The sequence below is a fragment of the Sesamum indicum genome, linkage group LG2 (genome assembly GCF_026168435.1).
Source record: "Sesamum indicum cultivar Baizhima isolate 11 linkage group LG2, ASM2616843v1, whole genome shotgun sequence".
NCBI classification, from domain to species: domain Eukaryota; kingdom Viridiplantae; phylum Streptophyta; class Magnoliopsida; order Lamiales; family Pedaliaceae; genus Sesamum; species Sesamum indicum.
The window spans coordinates 12,810,399-12,830,908 of record NC_142658.1 but is presented as its reverse complement, the minus strand read 5'-3'; the positions used below and the strand labels follow the sequence as shown (position 1 = coordinate 12,830,908).

At 33.9% G+C, this 20,510-nt stretch overlaps 1 protein-coding gene and 1 long non-coding RNA gene across 2 annotated transcripts; one reads left to right on the top strand and one right to left on the bottom strand.

Moving 5' to 3' along the window:
• Window positions 1–1,107: 1,107 nt before the first annotated feature.
• Window positions 1,108–2,659, top strand: LOC105155610 (protein PHLOEM PROTEIN 2-LIKE A10). The gene has a single exon (XM_011071503.3). The coding sequence runs from the start codon at window positions 1,521–1,523 to the stop codon at window positions 2,640–2,642; it is 1,122 nt and encodes a 373-aa protein (XP_011069805.3). The 5' UTR covers window positions 1,108–1,520; the 3' UTR covers window positions 2,643–2,659.
• Window positions 2,660–16,210: 13,551 nt separating this feature from the next.
• LOC110011601 (uncharacterized) lies at window positions 16,211–19,259 on the bottom strand. Its single transcript, XR_002286616.2, has 2 exons — window positions 18,855–19,259; window positions 16,211–16,530 (listed from the first exon to the last, which is right to left on the bottom strand). It is a non-coding gene; the product is annotated as an uncharacterized LOC110011601 (long non-coding RNA).
• Window positions 19,260–20,510: the final 1,251 nt, after the last annotated feature.

The window sequence follows — 20,510 nt, the reverse complement described above, 5'->3', positions numbered from 1 at the left end:
TATGTTAATATTTGAGCACAAACTATAAAAATTGAAGTTTATTTTCAATAAAAGTATTAGATAAATTTTATTTTATTAAATAATAAATTAATTTTTAAATTATAATTGTTTACATTAGAGATAAATATTAGAAATAAAACTAAAAGGTGTTTCTTACTTTTTTTTGGTCAACGTTTATTAAAATATTTTTAGAATAAATAATAATTTAATTTTAAAAATTATTAAAATTTGCTAGAATTTATCTAAATAAATAATTATAAATTATAAACTAATTTCTAATTTATATTAAAATAAAATTTCTTTATTTTAAAAATAAAATTTTATTTCTTATAATTTATGGTCAAAGTTTATTAAAATATTTTCAAACAAAATAAAATTTTAATTTAAAAAAATTATTGCTACAATTTATCTCGAATGTAATAATTTTAATTTAAAATTAAAATTTATTATCTAATAAAAAATATGTCTAATTCTTTTACTCAAAAAGTAAATTTTAGTTTTTATGGTTTGTGATCAAATATTATAATATATAATAATAATTTTAATTTCAAAAATAGTAAAAAAGATCGTAAAAATTACTTGAAATACAAATAATTATAATTTTAGAGCTATTTTATTATATATATTAAAACAAAATTTTTCTAATATTTTTATCTTTGTAAAAAATAAGAAAAAAATCGTATAATTTGTGTCAAAGTTGGTCAAAATATTATTTTTTCTTTTAATGGTACTAAAAAACAAGTTTTTTATTATTTTGATACCATTAAACATGAACTTTGAAGTCAAAGACACGTGAGTGAATAGGAGGTAACACCGTTAACACCCACGTGCGAGGCATATTGCCTCTGCCGTTAACTTGGAACAAAAAAGCTGTATTTTTGAATTTAATAATATCAAAATTCAAACCCACAGCATTTGTAGTGCCAAAAATAAAAATAATCTTTTTTAACAGGATAAAAAAAAAATTTGCCCTACATATTAAATAAAAAAATCCCCAATAGAGTTTGTAAGTTATAATTCTATTCCCACCAGCCAATTGCTATTTATCTGTCAAGTGTCTACTATATATTAGTCGAGTTGTTGCAGAAAGAGAAAAGGGAAGACCCACTCAATCTTTGTGCAAGGGTCTTCATTTGTTGGATAAATAACCTTTCAATCCGAGTTTACAAATCAACTTCACACTCTTTTTCCCTCTCTTCTCTTCCAACCTTTGTCCTTGCACACAAACAAACCCCCCTTTCTCTCCCCTCTTTCTCTCTCTGCCTCGCTCTGCCTGTGGAAGAACTGATGTTCTCCAGTGCATTTTCATCAAAATTCATTTTTCTCTCCTCCCACACAATATATATATATATATTTGGGCAGCATAGATCCTGGGCTTGAATTGATTTGAGCCCACTGGGCTAATTACTTTTTGTTTTAGTCTTGAATTCATTTTCAGCCTGTTGATCACTACGTGGAGTTTAGCTTCGAGTCTTCGATCGAGTTGAATTAGTTGTCGTGTTTTGATTCATTTGAGCTCAATGGATACTAGATTGGTGAGTTTTACTAAAAAGAAGAAGAAATTGATAGTTTTACTTGGACTAATTGGATTTTCAAGTTATGGTGTCTACAAAATAAGTCACATACCCTCCGTAGATCGAAAGAGAAAGAGAATCCAGAAGCTGTTTGGATGCTTAGTTTCAATGGCTGAAATGGTGTCCGCATCTGCGAGTCTGATCACACTAATGTCAAGGGATTTGAATGAGTTTCTAAGTTCTGATGAGGTTGAAATTCCAAATAGTTTAAAGCAACTGCAGAAAATTGCTCGCTCTGAGGAGTTTTCAGAGTCAGTAACCCGTGGTTGCCAGGCTACGACGGTTGGGATTTTAAGAGGTTGCAAGATAGAAACCGACAAGTGTGCGATTCAAGAAGTGGATGGTTCGTGTTTTCTGGAAAAGATGATAGATAAACTGATGTCAACTGCAGGGACAGAGTTTTCCTCAATCGTTGTTGGTAGTTTTGCCAGGAATTTGGTTTTGGGGTTTCAGGCTCATAAGATGTCGAGTTCCCCGACGTGGGTAAGTGTGGTGTCTGATGATAAATGCAGAGCGTTGGTAGCTGACTGTATCAGGACTTTTGTTACGGCTGCGGCTGCAGTTTGTGTCGACAAAACTGTGGATGTCAACTTTTACGATGAAATGTTCTCCGGCTTGACTAACCCTAAACACCAAAATAAGGTGACTGACCTCTTAGTTTCTCTTTGTAATGGGGCTGTTGAAACCCTTGTTAGGACCTCTCATCAAGTGCTGACAGCCTCGAAACAAAGTCAAATGTTGGGATCAGTGGAATCTGGTAAGAATGGACGTATTGGTCTAAAGAACACTGGATGGGTTGATAGTGTTTCATCAACACTCGCACTGCCAAGAAATCGCAAGTTTGTGCTTGATGTAACTGGCAGGGTGACATTTGAAACAGTTAGATCGGTCATCGAGTTTTTCTTGTGGAAAATGTCCGAGGGCTTGAACAGAAGTGTGGATGTGGTTGCGGACAGAGGATTTGAAGTTGTCAGATACATTGGCGCCAAGTCTTCTGTTATTCTTACTGTATGTCTTGTATTGTTTTTACATATCCTCGGCAACGCTCCAGTTTTGTTGCCTGAATAAAGTGATTGATGTTTTGAGTTCTTGATGGTGAAAGAGGAGCCTGCTTGCTCTTCTGATATTGTATGGGGTCTCGAACTGTAATATCTTAACCGGCTTCGCTGCAACAATTACAACATTTAATTATTGAATTATGACTATTGTTATAGTTAAAAAGGAAAAATATTTGTTTAGTCTTTTTAGTTTGCCTGCTATTAATTTAAATTTTTTAAATTTATCCATTTTAGTTTTAGTTTAGTATCTTTCAAAATTGTTTTATTTTAGTAATTTGACCCAATTTTGGACAATTTTATCTAACACAGCTTTTCAACAACAATTTTAGTCTATATATATCTATTCATTTTACATCTCGTATCTAATGCTAGCATAAAATAGTATAAGAGTATATGTTTATTGAAAAAATATCTATTTATATTACACTTACAGTGCATTAGGACGAATTATTAACCTTTATCATCAAAAAGGCAAAAGAGTCATATATTAGGCTAAAGGACCAAATCTATACAAAATTGATAGATAAAGAACAAAATCTAGTATTGTTGGAATAGCTGATTCAAAAGCCAATTGGATTGGCGGTTTTTTGATGTATTCAATTCTGACAACTAATCGATATTATTTAATATTATTTTAAGTGAATAAAATGAGTATTCGCTTATTTGGTGGTAACTTTGTTGTGCTCATTTTGTATGCTTGCATCTGTTTGGACATCACAACAAAGCCCACAAATCAATTCGCAACGCGCATTGGATGGTGGTCATGAAACCAACTGCCAAAAAGGTTGGGTCTGAAATATTCCAAGTCGAAGACCGTGAGATTGAGCATCGAGAGTCCTATTGAGACTTGCATTAAGAGTCGCATTCAATTAGTGAGTACCGTGTTTCATCGGTGCTATACGTGGAGTGTATATGCAATTTGGTGAGTTGGTTGATTAGGTGTCGAATCAACTAAACTGACTCGTGGGGATCGTCATATAGAAGCCTTGGAGGCTTGGTCGGTGTCGAATTTCCAGCTCCAATAGTACGGGAGTAGTCCTCAAACTTGAGGAATCACGACAGTCACGTGCATACAATGACTGTATTTTCGATTTGTGCAAGAGGTGATTGAGTCACAGACATGATCATCATAAGCCTTATCCAGTGCAGTCAGAATTTGTAGCTAGGACGGTAAGTTCCAAGAAGAGGATCCGTCCCCTATCAGTATGTAGGAGGTATCTCATATGCACTTGGAGATGTGTTCGCATTTAATAAAACTGTGGCCACAGTCGTTGATCGAATAGGAAAAGTAGGTTCCTATGTTAAGGAACTTGCACGATATCAAATATTAAAGCATAGATTTCTAGTCTAGGATTGGAATCGATGTCAAATTCCATGCCCTAGACTATTGTTGGGAGACAGTAGACGAAAGGACTGTACCCGTATGGACTCGAGAGCCTAAATGTTCATACGGTCATTCACTTAATCTCTAGTGTCATGGACCGTTGCTAGACGGTCACCCATGGTAACGAGCTTCCTTGATCAATGGTTAATCAAGAATTACTATTACATTAGATTTAATTAATAATAGCGTGGGATACTAGCTCAGGTCTAGCTGAAAGATGAACCTAAAGAGTCACACACAAATCACCGAAAAAGGACAAAGAATTAATTCAGAATTAATTCCGTAAGTAATCAGATTACTTATAAAAAGAGAGATCTATTGGATGGAGAGTCCCAAGAATAAATTAATGGCATTAATTTATATTGGGCCTTGTCCTTATTATTTAATAAGGTGGATCTTATTAATTAATAAAGACAATTTGGGCTTATGTATTTAATTAGATTAAATACATGATGGGCTCAATTAGATGGATTTTACTTAAATTGGATTTTATTAAAATTTATTGGACCTTGAATTTTATAAAAATGGGCCAACCAATTATTTGAGCCCATTGAAAAATTCTATGGAATGATAAATCGACCAACAAATTGTATTTTTGGAAAGTGTAATTTTTGTCATTGTTGGGAATATCTTTATTTGGAATAAAGAGAAATATACCTTGTAGATAAAAAGAATGGATCTAGACACATTCTTATTTATCAATACAAGATATATACATATGTTATATAATTTTGAAAAATTATTATCACACATTATTACACAACATAAAAAAAATCCCCCTCCTTCCTAGAAGCACTCGGCCGCTCCCCTTCTCTCAATTCTCTCGGAGAATTTTCTCTTGTTCTCTTCTAGCAAGGAATTCAAGAGATTCTAATTTTTGGTATGGTGTGGAGCACTTAGAGGGTCGGTACGTTAGAACCGCTGGCGAACGTTTCGGCTTAGTTAACGAGAAAAATAAAAAGTTATCATCTTTACTCTTTTATGTTCTCATTTATACCAACAAGTCTAGTACGGTCTTTATTTTCATTTTTACTTTCATACTACATCAAACACCTGGGAACTCCAAGGGTACACCCCTTGAATCGTTGTTTTTAAGATTTAATTTTTATTATTGTATGCATTTTTATTTACCGCTTATGCTAGCGCGTTCACAGGCCGTACCACGCGATTCTTCAAGTGGTATTAGAGCCCCATTCAATGTAGAGACTGTTGGTTTTGTGTGATTAGCATGTTAATGTGCTCTTTACGGCTTTTGAAGTATGTTTTATTGCTTTTTCTTTTGATAATTATATGATGAAGATTGATCGTTTAATTTTTGCAATTAATTGGATGATTCAAGCATTTGCAAATTTGGAATTTTTCTGTGTAGTGCTTGATTTTTGTTAGATATAAATGAACAAAACAAAAAAAAAAAAAAAAAAAACTACAGCAGCGACAGTGTGGGCGCGGCCAGGCATGCACATGCATGTTGGCAAAGGGCCAGCACGGGCAGGGATGGTTGAGCGCGTTGTAGCCGACGGATGGGCCATTTTTCTAAAAAATTGATTTTCTAGACTTTTATAAATTATTAATTATGCTATTAATTATTTTGGAATAAAATAGGATTTTTTTTCTAAAATTAAAATTGCATGATTAATTGGATTTATTGTGCGCATTGGATGCACATGATTTTTGGTTATCCTTTTGATTGCAAATTTTGAACTTATGTTTTCTTTGTATAATTAATTTTATATTGGATATCATGGATTGTGATTTTACATGGAATGTGTATTATGTGATGTACAGATGGATGATTACGAGCCCAAGACCACTTGTATATTTATATTTATGGTTGGGATTGTATGCCCTTGTAATTTTTCTTCTCTCTCCCTCTCGTTTTTTTTTTTTTTTGGAATAATAAGGCTTGCTATCTCCCTCATTATGTACTCTCCCTAATCTTTGATCGGAGTTTCTTTTCAATTGTAATGAGAGTAGTATAGGATTTTTAGTGAGGTTTTTATTTTTATAATAAGCAAGCCCATGGAGAAGAAGGTCCACGGAGGAGGAGGCCCACAGAGGAGTTATAAGGCCCATCTATATGTTGATAGGTAAATTACTTTTGTAGAAGCATAGGGCCACTTCAGACTGACCATAGACTCACTGTAGGCTGAGTGAGTCGCATAGGCTGGGCTCGTGATCATCCCATAGGGGTACGCTAGGCTATTTTGCATGTGATGTGTTTAATGCTTTTCATATTTAATGTTTTGTCATGAAACATTATTATGTGATAAGGTCTTGGTCAAACACTCAAATTTAACTCGCACTTGGTTAGACTAAGTTAAAGTGCTAGGGCCCAAAACAGACTTAGATCAAAATGGTTTGATCTGTCCAAGGTTTCTATCCACATTAATGTGGTGAGGAAGCTGTCATTACCCAGAAGTGGTCTCATGAGTCTTGGAACATTTGGATTAAGGCAAGCCGCACCATTATTGTGAACAAAGAAACATGCTCATTGTTTTCCTGTCTCACGAGTCATTAGGGGCGACAATTGATGTGTAATTTGGTTGATGGGTTGAGTCTGACACTAAGTAAATATTAGGCCCGTAATGGAATTGGTTCTAAATAGTTTTTTGATCTGTCTAGGCCTTCCATCCATAACAATGTGATGAGAAAGCTACCGCTATCCAAATGTGGTCTCACGAGTCGTGACACATTCGGAATAGAAGGCAAATTGCATCATTGTTATTAACAAAGGAACACGCTCATTGTTTCCCTATCTCACGAGTCGGGGGACCGACAATTAATGTGTAATTTGGTTGATGGGTCAGGCTTAACACCGAGTAGCATGATTCGTTTGAAATCCTTGGGATCATGTGAAGAGGTGAGGCAAAATATATTGGGAATCTCATGAAATGAGAATGATATTGGTTGCCTCCCACAAGGTTTTTTCCATATGAATAGTAAAAGCGGGGTATTGTCAACTGTTCCTGTGGATCCCAAGTCCACTAAGAAATGATTTTCCCAAAACCCCATTTAAGAGTGGTGGAATTTTGTAGAAATAGTGGGAGTGGTTAATGACTAAAAAACCAAGTCTTAACTCAAATATAATATTACTATAATCTACTTAGTATTCTGCTTTCCGTTATGAATGAATGTCTAGATTTGCTTTCCAATTTTAAGTTTCAGATTTAATTTTTATGGAACACATTAATCAATAAATTGACTGCAAATTCAGAGGATTGTCCTTGATTTCAAACCTGGTTTATTTCATAGATAAGCCACTTCCATCGGACTTGCAAAAGGGGTCCTTACTTAAAGAAAGTTTGACGTTCGGGATTAAAGCATGGGGACAATCACAAGGTTTGCAACGTCATACCTGCTTCCATCATTCATGAGCAGTATGATAGACTGGACGTTGTTAGCTCAATAATGATCCACATAAAATAAATTTATGTGCCACTAAACCTGGATTTTGGATATGCCGCGACGGAAGTATTTTTCGAATCCAATATGACTGAGGGTCATCTGTACATAAACACGGGGTTAAGATGCTATCCCTTGTGGAGGACCTCGATGACCTCAATGTTGATCTTGAAAAAAAAAATGTACGTTGATGTAATCTTCTAGTATTTATCATAAACTGTTAATGGATTTGAGAAGACCATTCATGAGTTGATAGATATGGTTGGACCAATACAAGACAACGATTGAAGAATCTGCACCATCGGTATTCAATTTGGTGGCTTCGACCTCAAGAGCAAAGGCAAAGGTGCTGGACACCCTGTGAGGAAGAAGGATGGAGCAAAGCCAGCCGCTGCAAGCACTTTAAATGCTCCTATAGCCTCGATGGGCGGGGGCAAAGGAAATGGAAAATGATTCTGCAGTCAAGATTTATGCATGACGTTTGCATAAATTGCCAAGAAGATTGGAAGAGGAAGTATCATGAACTCCTTTCCACCCAAGCATGGCATTTGTTGAGCAAATATGACTACTATTTCTATTCCCAAGTATTGGACATTTTTTCTCAATGCACATTTCTACAAATGATTTGCAGAAATTAAAAGGAATAGAACGCTAAGACATGTAGTCTTAAAGCTAGGCCATAGCTAGGCCATTGCTGCAAAAGCTATAAGACTAAGTGGACTTAGCCATTAGTTTCATGTTAAGATTGCATATGATTATGCAACCCAGCATGATCAAGTTTTTGTTAGTCAATTGTTGGACAAATTAGACTACAAACTTGATCCATAAAAAAATTCTTTTATTTGACGATGATTTAGCTCAGTTATAAATTGTCATGCCCCATGTCATAATTGGATTATGTACACTCAAAATAAATGACTAAACGAATAGTCAAGAATAAAAACATACATAGAATGGCATACATAAGCTAGGCCATATCCCTCTAGTTAGGATAACTAGGTTGGTAGATTCAAAGAGTCTACCAATAGATAATTTGAGTTTACTAACTTATAAATCCTTCTTGAGAAAGAAAAAAGCGATGAAAGCACTTTGTGGACAAAGAATACTTGTCGAAACAATCTGTTGGATTAGATCCAAATAGACATCTGTAGGTCACTAAATACACAAAGGTTCAAAAGTCTAAGGACTTCCGAAAAGTTCGAAGAATTAGACTTGAGGTGGAGAACTAAACTGGTTACTGAGTCAAACCCTTCGATTAGATCAAATTATTTAGTGAAAGTTCTTGAAATATCTAAATAACAATAGAATTCTCATTCAGTAAAATTCTTCCTGAAGAGACGATGTTGAACTGCCTTTGGTGAGGAAGAAATCATACCTTGATCGATATTTCACTGAATTACCTGGCTCATCTGGATATGGACTTTCAAAAACTGTCCAGTTAGAAACATGGCATTTTCTTAAGGTCGTGATCCAGATACCATATTTGGTATGGATTGGTCAGCTTGTGTTATACAAAAGTCTTGAGTATGGGGAATGGTCCTGCATACGTCCAGAGACTAGTGGGAGGCAAATTAGACTCAAAGTCTGATTTATACAGGTTCGTTATGAATTAATGCAAATATCCTTTGTAATCAAATCTTCACTAACTATGTTTAAGTTCTCCGAGGGAACGATCAAAAAGTTCCAGTTACCTGAAAGGTACGAATTTCTGAGTCTAACCGAATAAGGAGAAGCGAAGTAAGACATTGATCCAAATAAATAGCTTGGAGCCGAAATATTTGTTTAGGAGTTCAAACCAGGTTTAGACGTATTGTATCTAGAATGCCTATTTTGACACATTAATGAGGTACATGACTCGGTATCCAAGATTCAGTCGTGGACGAGCTATCCAAGATTCAGTCGTGGTAGACTGATGAGGAGCTAAGATGTTTTACATCCCCCACGTCTTTGCTATAAACAGCATGCGAATGTTGTTCGATGCACTGAGCCTGATGTTGCTTATGCTTTTTAAGCACAACAACGAATATCAAGTGTGTACCAACGAGGCAACAGACAACTGTTGAAAAGCTATCTTAAATACCCGAATAAGGATTAAACAAATGCCCTTGACACACAATTAATGAAGAATTGATTTTGGAAGGCTATAGCGATAATAACTTCTAGCATCACATGAATAATGCTTAGTCTCAAAACGAGCGCACATTCAAACATTATTGATGATGTGGTAATTTGGAAAGGTTCCAAGCGGAATACCACATGGAGCTTCATCATGAAAGTTGAATGTATGGCAACTTTAGAAGTTGTATTGAAAAGTGGTTAGGATTAAAAAAACTACACTCGATTGTTTGTGTGATACCTAGCATGGCTGTGCTAGTGGTCACCTTGGAGGATAACAACTAAGCTATTGCACAAGCTAAAAGGCCCGAATTTTCATCACAAGTCCAAGAAAAATTCTTAGGCACCATCATCTGCTTGGAGCGATGATAGGAATATGTGATGTGCGGTTGGACTGTAGAACATTTGCAGAAACTACGGTAGACCCATAAGACCTAGCCGGTATCGCATATTGCTCATGATCATATTAGTCTAAAAAATATGGATAATTAACTTTAAGATCAAGTGGGAGATGGTTGGAATAAGTGACCAAAAAGCCAATTGTACTGACGGTTTTCCCTTCAATTGTTCTACAGTGTCATTGTAGAGAGGATGTATTCTATTCTGACAATTAATCGATATTATATAATGTTATTTTAAGTGAATAAAATGAGTATTCTCTTATTTGGCATTTACTTTATTGTGCTCATTCTATATATTTGCATCTGCTTGAACATCACAACAAAGCCCACACACCAATTGGCAATCGTGCAGTTAGGCCGCGCATTGGATGGCGATCGTGAAACCAACTGCCAAAAAAGTTGGGTCTGAAATATTCTAAGTCTAGGACCTCGAGATTGGGCATAAAAAATCCTATGGAGACTTGCATCTAGAGTCGCATTCAATTACTGAGTACCGTATCTCATCGGTAAAAGACGTGGAGCGTCTATTTGATCTTAGTAGGTTGATTGAAAAGGTATCGAATCAACTAAAATGACCTGCGGGGATCGTCATATGGAAGCCATAGAGGTTTGGTCGGTATAGCTCGAATCCAGCTCCGATAGTAGGGAGTCACGTGCATAAGACGACTTTATCTTAGATCCGCACGAGAGGTGATTGTGTCACAAACATGATCATCATAAGGCTTGTCTACTGCAGTAGGAATATGTAGCAAGGATAGTGAGTTCCAAGAAGAGGATCCGTCCCCTATCAGTTTGTGACAGAGGTATCAACTATGCACTTGGAGATGCGCTCACGCTTTATGGGCCTATGGCCACAGTCGTTAATCGAATTGAAAAAGGAGGTTCCTATGTCGAGAAACTTGACGTAACGCGAGCTCAAGTATTAAGGCATAGATGCCTAGTCCAGGATGGAAATCGACGTTAAATTTCATGCCTTAGACTATGGTCGAGAGATGGTAAATGAAAGGACCGTACCCGTATGGACTCGAGAGCCTAAATGTTCACACGGTCATTCACCTAGTCTCTAATGCCATGGACCGTTTCTAGGCGGCCACCTATGGTAATGAGCTTTCTTGATCAAGGATTGATCAAGAATTATTAATTAAATTAGATTTAATTAATAATAGCGTGAAACACTAGCTCAGGTTTAGCTGAAAGGTGAACTTAAAGAGTCACACACAAATCACCAAGAAATGACAAGAAATTAATTTCGAATTAATTCCGTAAGTAATCGGATTACGTAAAAAAATAGAGATCTATTGGATGGAGAGTCCCAAGAATAAATTAATGGTATTAATTTATATTGGTTTTGTCCTTATTATTTAATTAGTTAGATCTTATTAATTAATTGAGTTTATGCATTTAATTAGATTAAATACATGATGGGCTCAATTAGATGAATTTTATTTAAATTGAATTTAATTAAAATTTATTGGGCCTTGAATTTTATTGGATAAAAATAGGGCGACCCAATTATTTGAGCGCATTGGAAGATTCTATGAAAGGATGAATTTACCAACAAATTGTATTTTTTAAAAGTGCAACTTTGGTCATTGTTGGGAATCTCTTTATTTGGAATAAAGAGAAATATATCTTGTAGATAATATATATATATATATATATACACATTCTTATTTATGAATACAAGATATATATATGTTTTATAATAATTTGGGAAATAATTACTACACCTTATTACACAACAAACAAAAAAGAAAAAATCTCCCTCCTTCCTAGAAGCACTCGGCCACCCCTCCCCCCCCCCCCCCCGCCCCCCCCTCAATTCTCTTGTTCTTTTCTAGCAAGAAGTTCAAAAGATTTCAATTTCTGCTGTAGTGTGGACGCACTTAGAGGTTGCTACATTGGAACCTCAGGTGAACGTTTCGGCTTAGATAACGAGAAAAAGAAAAAGGTATCATCTTTAATCTTTTATGTTCTCATTTATACCAACAAGTCTCGTATGGTCTTTATTTTCATTTTTACTTCCATAGCACATCGAACGCTCGAGAGCTCCAAGGGGTACACCCCTTGGATCGTTGTTTCCACATTTTAATTTCTATTATTGTATGCATTTTTATTTACCGTTTCCGCTAATGCATTCCTGGGTTGTACCATGCGATCTTTCAAATATTGCCAAAAATAAAGCCCAAATTGAATTCGAACCAAAGTTGTAGGATGAAATATTTTTTTCCTCACTTAAAAATTGGGGATAATTATACTTCTCTCTCCTGAGGTTTGGAGTAATTATACGTAGATTCACTGTGGTTTGAAATATTACATTTAGCACCCATAAGATTTATTTTCATCTAATTAATAAGTCCTCAACTAGTCAAAATTTTACTCGATTGTTGATATTAACAAAAAGCCTAGATAAAATTCTATATTGGATCGTGATTGATTTATTATTAATTCATTACAGGCTAAATAAATCTTTTTGGATCGAATTACCCTCATACATCTTTATACGTTAATGGATGTGATGAGTTATATATATCTTCATTGTTATAAGGGTAGTTTAGTCACAAAAAACTTGTTTGACTTTCATTAAGTCAGTAATAAGTCAATCGATGGCAAATATCAATTTTCATTCAATTTTGTTAATTGCAGCAAATTCAATGAATTTTCACTAATTGAGGGACCTATTTGGTAGATAGAAGCAAAACTCAGGGATATTAGATGTAATTTTCCTACCCACAGGGGGTTTACGTATAATTAAACCAAACTTCGAGAGAGGGGAGTGTAATTATCCCTAAAAATTAATATCAGTACTAAAAAGTTATTAATTACAACCACATAATGGTTATTGGTTGTGATTTTTGCCAGTATGACTAATAAATTTGTTACAGCTAAAAGCCATAGAAAAATTAATTTTTATGATGAATAAGTAAGGTTTTAGAATCAATTTTTATTTAGCCGCGTGAATAATAATTATTTGTCATGGATTTCATCTATAGCCAATAAAATTATAGACAATAGTAATTTTTTTCTAGTGTTTCTAGGTCTATTCATGGGCATGGCTTGGGCTTGTCAAAATATAGCTCTTCGACTGCGAGTCTAGCTAGAGTCTTGTTTTATTAGGGTAACTTTTAAATATACATGCAAACTTTTAATATGTTTCATTTTCTATGAACAACTTAAGATATATTTATCATTTCATTCATGCGTTAATAACTCAATCAAAAAATTGCCTTATACTATTTTAAAGATTTTAATGTCATTCTGCTCACATCGTTGCCATATTTCCTGCCTAAATTAGCTATAAGTAACTATTTGATCCTAGCTATAAGACTGGAAGCAAGCTGAAGCTGAAGTCGTGGAAACTTGCTAGTGAAGAAAATATCACTAACGCCTTTATTAGTTGTAATCTCAGTCGTGTTCTTTCTTTATTTTGAGAATAGCGTTTTTATTGATTAGAGAACAAAAAATTATTAGCCGTCTTAGAAATTGAGTTAGTTGGAGTTCTTCAACTGATTCTTGACTGGTTGATTAGAGACGCTACAATTGTACTTTGAACACAATTCTTTTCTCTTCCACTGATTAATGGAATTTGAAGATTGCCATTTCCTTCTTGTTCTGCTCTCAAATCTCTTCATGGTACCAGAGCCATTTTAATGGTTCTTCACCTTTCTTGAAATCTTTATAACCATACATACACATTAACAGATCCATCCATGAGTGATTTGGAAGAAAAATCGAACAAACAAAAGAGAACGATAGAGGAGTCAGAAGTAATGAAGCTGCAAATTTCAGAAAATCCTGGAATGTGCTTTGTTTTCTCACTTCTGAATGAGAAGAACTATCTTTTTTGGAGTAGATCCATAAAAATATCGTTAGGAGCAAAGATGAAACTGGTTTCATCAATGGAAAAAGTCTGAAACTGGGTTTCATCAACATCCGATTGAAGTTTCAAGCTAATCTAGATTATGGATATTGATATATCATAATTGAAAAATTGGGCTATTATAAAAGAACGAAAGGGACGCCATGTTGGGACGAATTTTGGGACAGGGGGAACAACTGTCTCAAATACCGTCCCAAACATAATAATACCATCCCAACAACCATCCCAAAATAATTTATTAGCAACTTGAAAAAATTAGAAAAAAAGTAAAGAATACATCTAGGGCATCTAATTGTGTAAAACAACATATTAACGTTTGTGTTATAACCCAATTGAACTGCATGAAAATTAAAACAAAAAAATTGTCATATGTTTACTAAGAATACATACGATAATTGAATGTTCATTCTTATAAGCATATTGTTCTAATCAACAATCATTTCGTTGAATCATTCGATTGGACCATCCGATTTGAAATCTAGCTATTAAATATGATCATGTGATTCCATATTACTTTCTTTCAAGTTAAAAGCTAATCTTAATAGCAGATTTTGGTGTATTGTGTTTGAAAAATTATGCTATTTTTAAAGGACGAAAAGGATGACAATTTGGGACGGTGTTTGGAACGACTATGCAGGAACTGTCCCAAAGGCAGTCCCAATTTTTTTAAAAATTTTAACTCGCCAGAATTTGGATAACATGGATGTTGTTTTGGGACTGAAGTTGGGAAGATTTGCGACGGCCAATTTGAATTTAAATTGGATTGTCGATATGCTGTCCCAAAATGATATCAAGTCATCACATCGTACTAAAATTGGGACCGTGTGTAGATCGCCCCAAACTATGTCACAAATCATTAGCACCAAAAGATTGAGACGACATTTGGGACAGTTTATGACAGATACTTTTCTTGATCCTATTTTTTGGAATAGAATTTAGGACGAACTTTTAATTGTAGGACGGTATGTACAAGTACAAGACCGTTGTTCCAAATCCATCCGAATTCATCCCAAAACTATCCTAATTCGGGACGGATTGACAAATACTAAATGTCCCAAAAGTTCGTCCCAATAAGGCCTTTCTTTTGTAGTGCTTGTACACAACCATACAAAGTTGTAACGGATGTTTAGAGTATTTGATAGTCTGTTGAGCTGCATAATATTCTCGAAGGCTGTCAATGCTCTTTCAGGTTTTTGTTTCCCTCTTACTAAGGTAGATGTGGGGTTTTAACTCCTCAATCTACAAGGATCTCAGGATTTGAATGGGGATTCTCATCGCAATAAGGCATTGTCAGGAAAGTCATTGTCTCAGCCCCTAGCACGCGTGCTGAGATGATGAATCTGCTCATTTAGTTCTTGGTACACTTTCTCCTAGGTTAGTCCTCAAAAGCTTCATGGTTGTCTACTTCTTCAAAGTCAACCCTAGGTGCATGCTGAGGGCCTGTTCCAAAGTAATGTCCTACTCCAACATTAGGAAACAATTCTCACCTTACCCATGGTAAGGGTGAGTCGAGGCCCATTGTTCGTTTCCTCACGCTAAGCACCTCGATCATCCTATAACTTGCTTGCCCATTCCATGAGCATCTTCCACAAATCAGAGCAAGAAACATGAAGTATCATATCCTCAGAAGGATAATTTCCCTGAGGGTTTATTTAGGCCCCCAGATGGACCAACAACATTTTGGTTACGGGTTTCAGCCATTCCTCGGGAAAAATCTCAATGGTTTCTCGCAGAAGGCGTCTTATGTGTCTAAACTTGAAAATTATAGTTTAAGGCTGAATCTATTTCAAGAACGCTCCAAAGTGTTTAGGCAAGAGCGGAACACGTGACACCAGCACAAGAAATCTCTGATTGTAGTTGTCCGATACTTAAATTAGTAAGATCGTACGAGAAAAAATATAAAGCCCATCTAATTGCTTAGAGTAGAATGAGTTGTACTTGAAACATGAGAATATAGTATTTATAAATATTCTTGAACTGTACGATTACATGTGAACAATTGATTCGACAATCATTATATAGTTATTATGAGTTCGTACATACCAAGTTCAAGTCGCACCGAAATCGGACCAGTACCACCCAGTTAAAAGAGACATGGATCTTGACCATTTTGTAAGTAATTGAGAAGTCGAAGCCCATTTATAATTTTTTTGACATTATTATATAACCCTCACATCACTATCTAGTTATAATATATATATATATATATATATAGCACGAGAGAGAGCAAAAAATACAAGCAACCCTCATGTGATATTATAAATAAGCAAATTACTCCCTTATGAAAATACAATAATTTATCCACCTATATTTTTTAGAACACAATAATTTATCTCCCTATAATTTTTAAAATGAAACAATTTATCGGAAGATAAATTATTTTATTTTATAAAATATAAGATAAAAAATTACTAATTCTTTTTATAAATTAATAATTTTAAATTCAATCCTCGAAATCCACGATGAGATGACTATAGATCTGAAACTCCGAAAACTACAACTTGATTGATCTAAACGAATGTTATGAATGGACGGCCTACACTTCATTTGTCATTTTTCTTTGCGTCCAAATGAACAGAACATCTCACATGCATCTTCTTCTTTTAGCACTGCTTCGTCATTTTTTGCCACGTGCAGTTCTCATGATTTGGTGTGATTGTAGCTACCTCACTTCCAACTTCCGTCGCTTCTCTAGTCAATAGTAGCACTCAAACATCTGATCGGAGTCAAAATTATGATTTCAAACTTATTTATACAGTTTAATATCACCATAAAAGAAACTACTATTGACTACAATATTAGTAATCATGGCTAAAAATTATGATAAATAACTATTATTAACTACGGTTAAATAAATCAGTACAAAAAATTAGGTTTTTCACCATAAAAAAGTTATTTATCACGATTAAGAGCTATGGTCAAAACATCATGACTTTTAGCCATTGCAAAGGTTTTAACCACCCTCATAAAAACTAAACGAAAAAATGCAAGCAACTCCTTTGTGATATCGCAAATGAGCAAATTACCCCCTTATGAAAAAATAAATAGCGATTTATCACCCTATATTTTTTAAAATACAACATTTTACCTTCTTATGGTTTTAAAAATGAAGCAATTTACCTCCCTGTATAAGGAGGTAAATTGCTTCAATTTAAAAAATATAGGGGTGTAAATTACTATATTTTTTTCATAGGGGGATAATATGTTTCTTTTCAATATTACAAGGGAATAAATTGCTATTCATTCAAAAACTAAAGGTCAAGAACCAAATAATAAATGAATAAATAATGATTTTTGGGGGGGTATGTGCAAATTGAGCTAACAAATAAAGTAAGGTCAATAATGACATTGATTCTCTAGCCGCATGTTTACTATTCTCTTTTGAGCTGTCCTAAATAATAATGTCTTCTTTTTAAAATAGATATTTTTTTAGGATGTCTTGTTCTATTAAACAATCACATTATCTAATAGGTTATACTGTTAAAAAAAATTATTTAATATTAATATCTTATATATAAAAATTATATGTGAAAATTCTTTTATAAATAAGTGACAATGAGATTGAAATGCAAAATCTCTTATTTTTAATACCACATTAAGCGAGTACTTCATCTAAAAAAATAAAATGTTAAAAAAGATAAATATTAATTAATTAATATTTAAATTAAAAGTATGCTTCCTTCCTATATGAGCCTAAAAAGGACTATTTTATTAATTATTTAAAATATACACACATACAATAAAATTTAGAATAAAAATCCCAATCTATCTTGGCCTCTAAATTATTGGGTTAAATGCAATTTAACCCCCTGTGATATGTGAAATGAGCAAATACCTCTCTATGAAAAAAAAAATAACAAATTACCTCCCCGTATTTTAAAAATTGAAGTAAATTACCCCCTTATCTATGGTTTAGATAGGAGGGTGATTTGCTTCTTTTTTCAAAACACAGGGGATAATTTGCTATTTTATTTTTCACAATGATTTTTATTACTCATTTCTCAAATTATAAGGGGGTAAATTGCATTTTTTCCTAAATTATTATATTGCTGGATGAGACTCAAAAATCGACACTCGATTTTAGTAATAATGGTATGATTGTAGGATTTTTCATATTTTAATGTACGAACATTAAAATCCTCTTCTCCAAGTTCCAAACTTTTGGATATTTGCAAACAACTAAATATTTTCCACAAATTAATTACACATATTTGTCACCTTTTTCTCTATACATAAATTGTCAGACTAAAGCTTTAAAATAAGATCTAATTCAACTCATATCACTACAAATAAATAATAAATAAATTATCCCCTGGTTTGGAACGATCGTAATTTAAAAATTATAGTAAAATAATACTATTTATTGTAATAAAATAAAATTAATATAAAAAACATCGTCGTGATTTTATTTATAGTCAAAATATTTGCATGATTTTTAATTATAGATAATATTCAGCGTTGTTCGTAAAAGGGTAAATAACAATTCATCCCTTTGTGATATTGCAAATAAGCAAATCACCTCCTATGGAAAAATAGTAATTTTACCCACCTATGTTTTTTAGAATTAGACGATTTACCTCTTTTTATTTTAGACAATATAGGACGGTAATTGCTAAGTTTTTTCATGAAAAATAATTTATTAATTTACAATATCACATGGAGGTTGCTCGCATTCCTTCGATTTGTAAAAGCAATGGCGGTTGGTCATTGCACAAACATAATTATTTTGTATTTCGACCCATCTTTTCTTTTAATCATCTAATTAAATAATACAAATAGTAATATATAAATATATTTCTTCTAATTAAGTAATTATGTACAGATCAAAATCTAATTTCTTGCATAGGTCAACGTAGATCAGATACACAATGAACCCTTCTGACAAAACAACATGAAAGTATTATTCAACTTTGCATATTCAGACATATACTCATTCATGAAATCACTAAAACAATTCACATAGCAAAATTAACCACAAAAAAAAAAAAACTCTTTGGAAGAATTATACACTGTGATCAACAAAGGTGCTGGTCTTTTTACCTTTTCCTAATCTTCGGGGCCTAACGTTTGCATCACGATGGCCTCTGAGATTTCCATCGTTGAGAATCAATGGCAGGTCGTTGGCTTCATCCCCCAAATCATCCTCATAGGTGGAAATGCGAATGCAAGAGCACCGCTCCAACGACGCGAAGAACGCGCCCGTCAACCCGTTGATGACCCACATGGCCACGGCGTCGAGCTTCGCGCAGCCGGACGGAGGCCGGACCCTCCGTGCGGCGGAGCTGGGGGTGGCTGTGGCTGCCATGATGTGTGAATGAAGTGGGAGGAGTGTGGGGAGGTCTTATTGAGTAATGGGGAGAGAGAAGAGTGTGGGGAAGTGTGGAAGGTTTGATAATGATTAAGGCTTTGTTTTTTTATTATTATTTAGAGTAAGAGAGATCTAAGGGTTGAATTTGATGTAAATATGTTATTTTGATAATATTTATTAAGTTTGTAAATTTTAAATAATTAAATTTAATTGTTAATATGTGTTTTAATTAAAATACTTTTAAATAACGTTTTCTTTTTTCTATAAAATCATCATCTTTTTAAATTACTAGATTGTATCATCAATAATTCTATTGATGCACATTTAAAGTTAGAAATATTTTAATAATTTTAATGAGCTATTTTTTTTCATTTAAAAAATAATTGCACTCCCCTCTCCTGAGGTTTTCTGTAATTACGTACACATAGATTCCTATGGTTTGAAAACTTACATTTAGCATCTCTGAGATTCGCTTCTATCTGACAAATAAGTCGTTCCATTAGTCAAAATTCTTCAACTCTGCTAATATTAACAGAAACAACTGAATGAAAATTGATATTTACCCTCAATTAATTTATTGCATGTAAAAAAGAAATTCCGCCTAATCTACCCTTGTAATGGTGAAAATATACCTTCTCATAGGCATTAACGGCGAAAAACATATAAGGGTATTTTGGTTATTAAAAAATTTATTTGATCTGAAATAAATTAGTAACAAGCCAATTGGAGATAAATATAAAATTAATTTTTAATCTTTTTGTTAATATCAGCAAATTAATTCGGTGAATTTTAACTATGTATGGATTTATTTGTTAGTCGAAAACAAATCTCAAGTGTACTAAATATAATTTTTGAAACCACAAAAACTTACATGGAGTTATATAAACCCCAAGGAAGGGGACTGTAACTATCCCTTTATTTAATTAAACGAATAAGATATAACAAATTTAGATTTATACATACGAATCGAGTGTGCTCTATCCGCTGGTACGAAATGAAGCATCAAACTTGGAGTTTGAACTTACAAATATGTCATCACAAAGAAAAAAAGACATTTACCACACTTTGTTTTTTTTTTTATAAAGGTAAATTGCATAAATAAATAAAAAGAGAAATACAACAACACGGTTCAAACAATTGAGATCCCATCAAACCAAAGAATCTTCCAAAACCGATAAAGAGCACGTGTATTAACTATTGACGGGAGGATATGCATAGGGCATATCTTTTCTGAACCATAAATTGAAGGATGGAAACTAAGCATGCGTTAACACAATGATTAGACCCAAAGTTGCAAGTGGGCTAATCATGGGGTTTTTCATCTTTTTTTTTTTATAATTTCCACTACAAAGTAATAGAGGAAGGGTCACCCCTATAGCATCACTTTA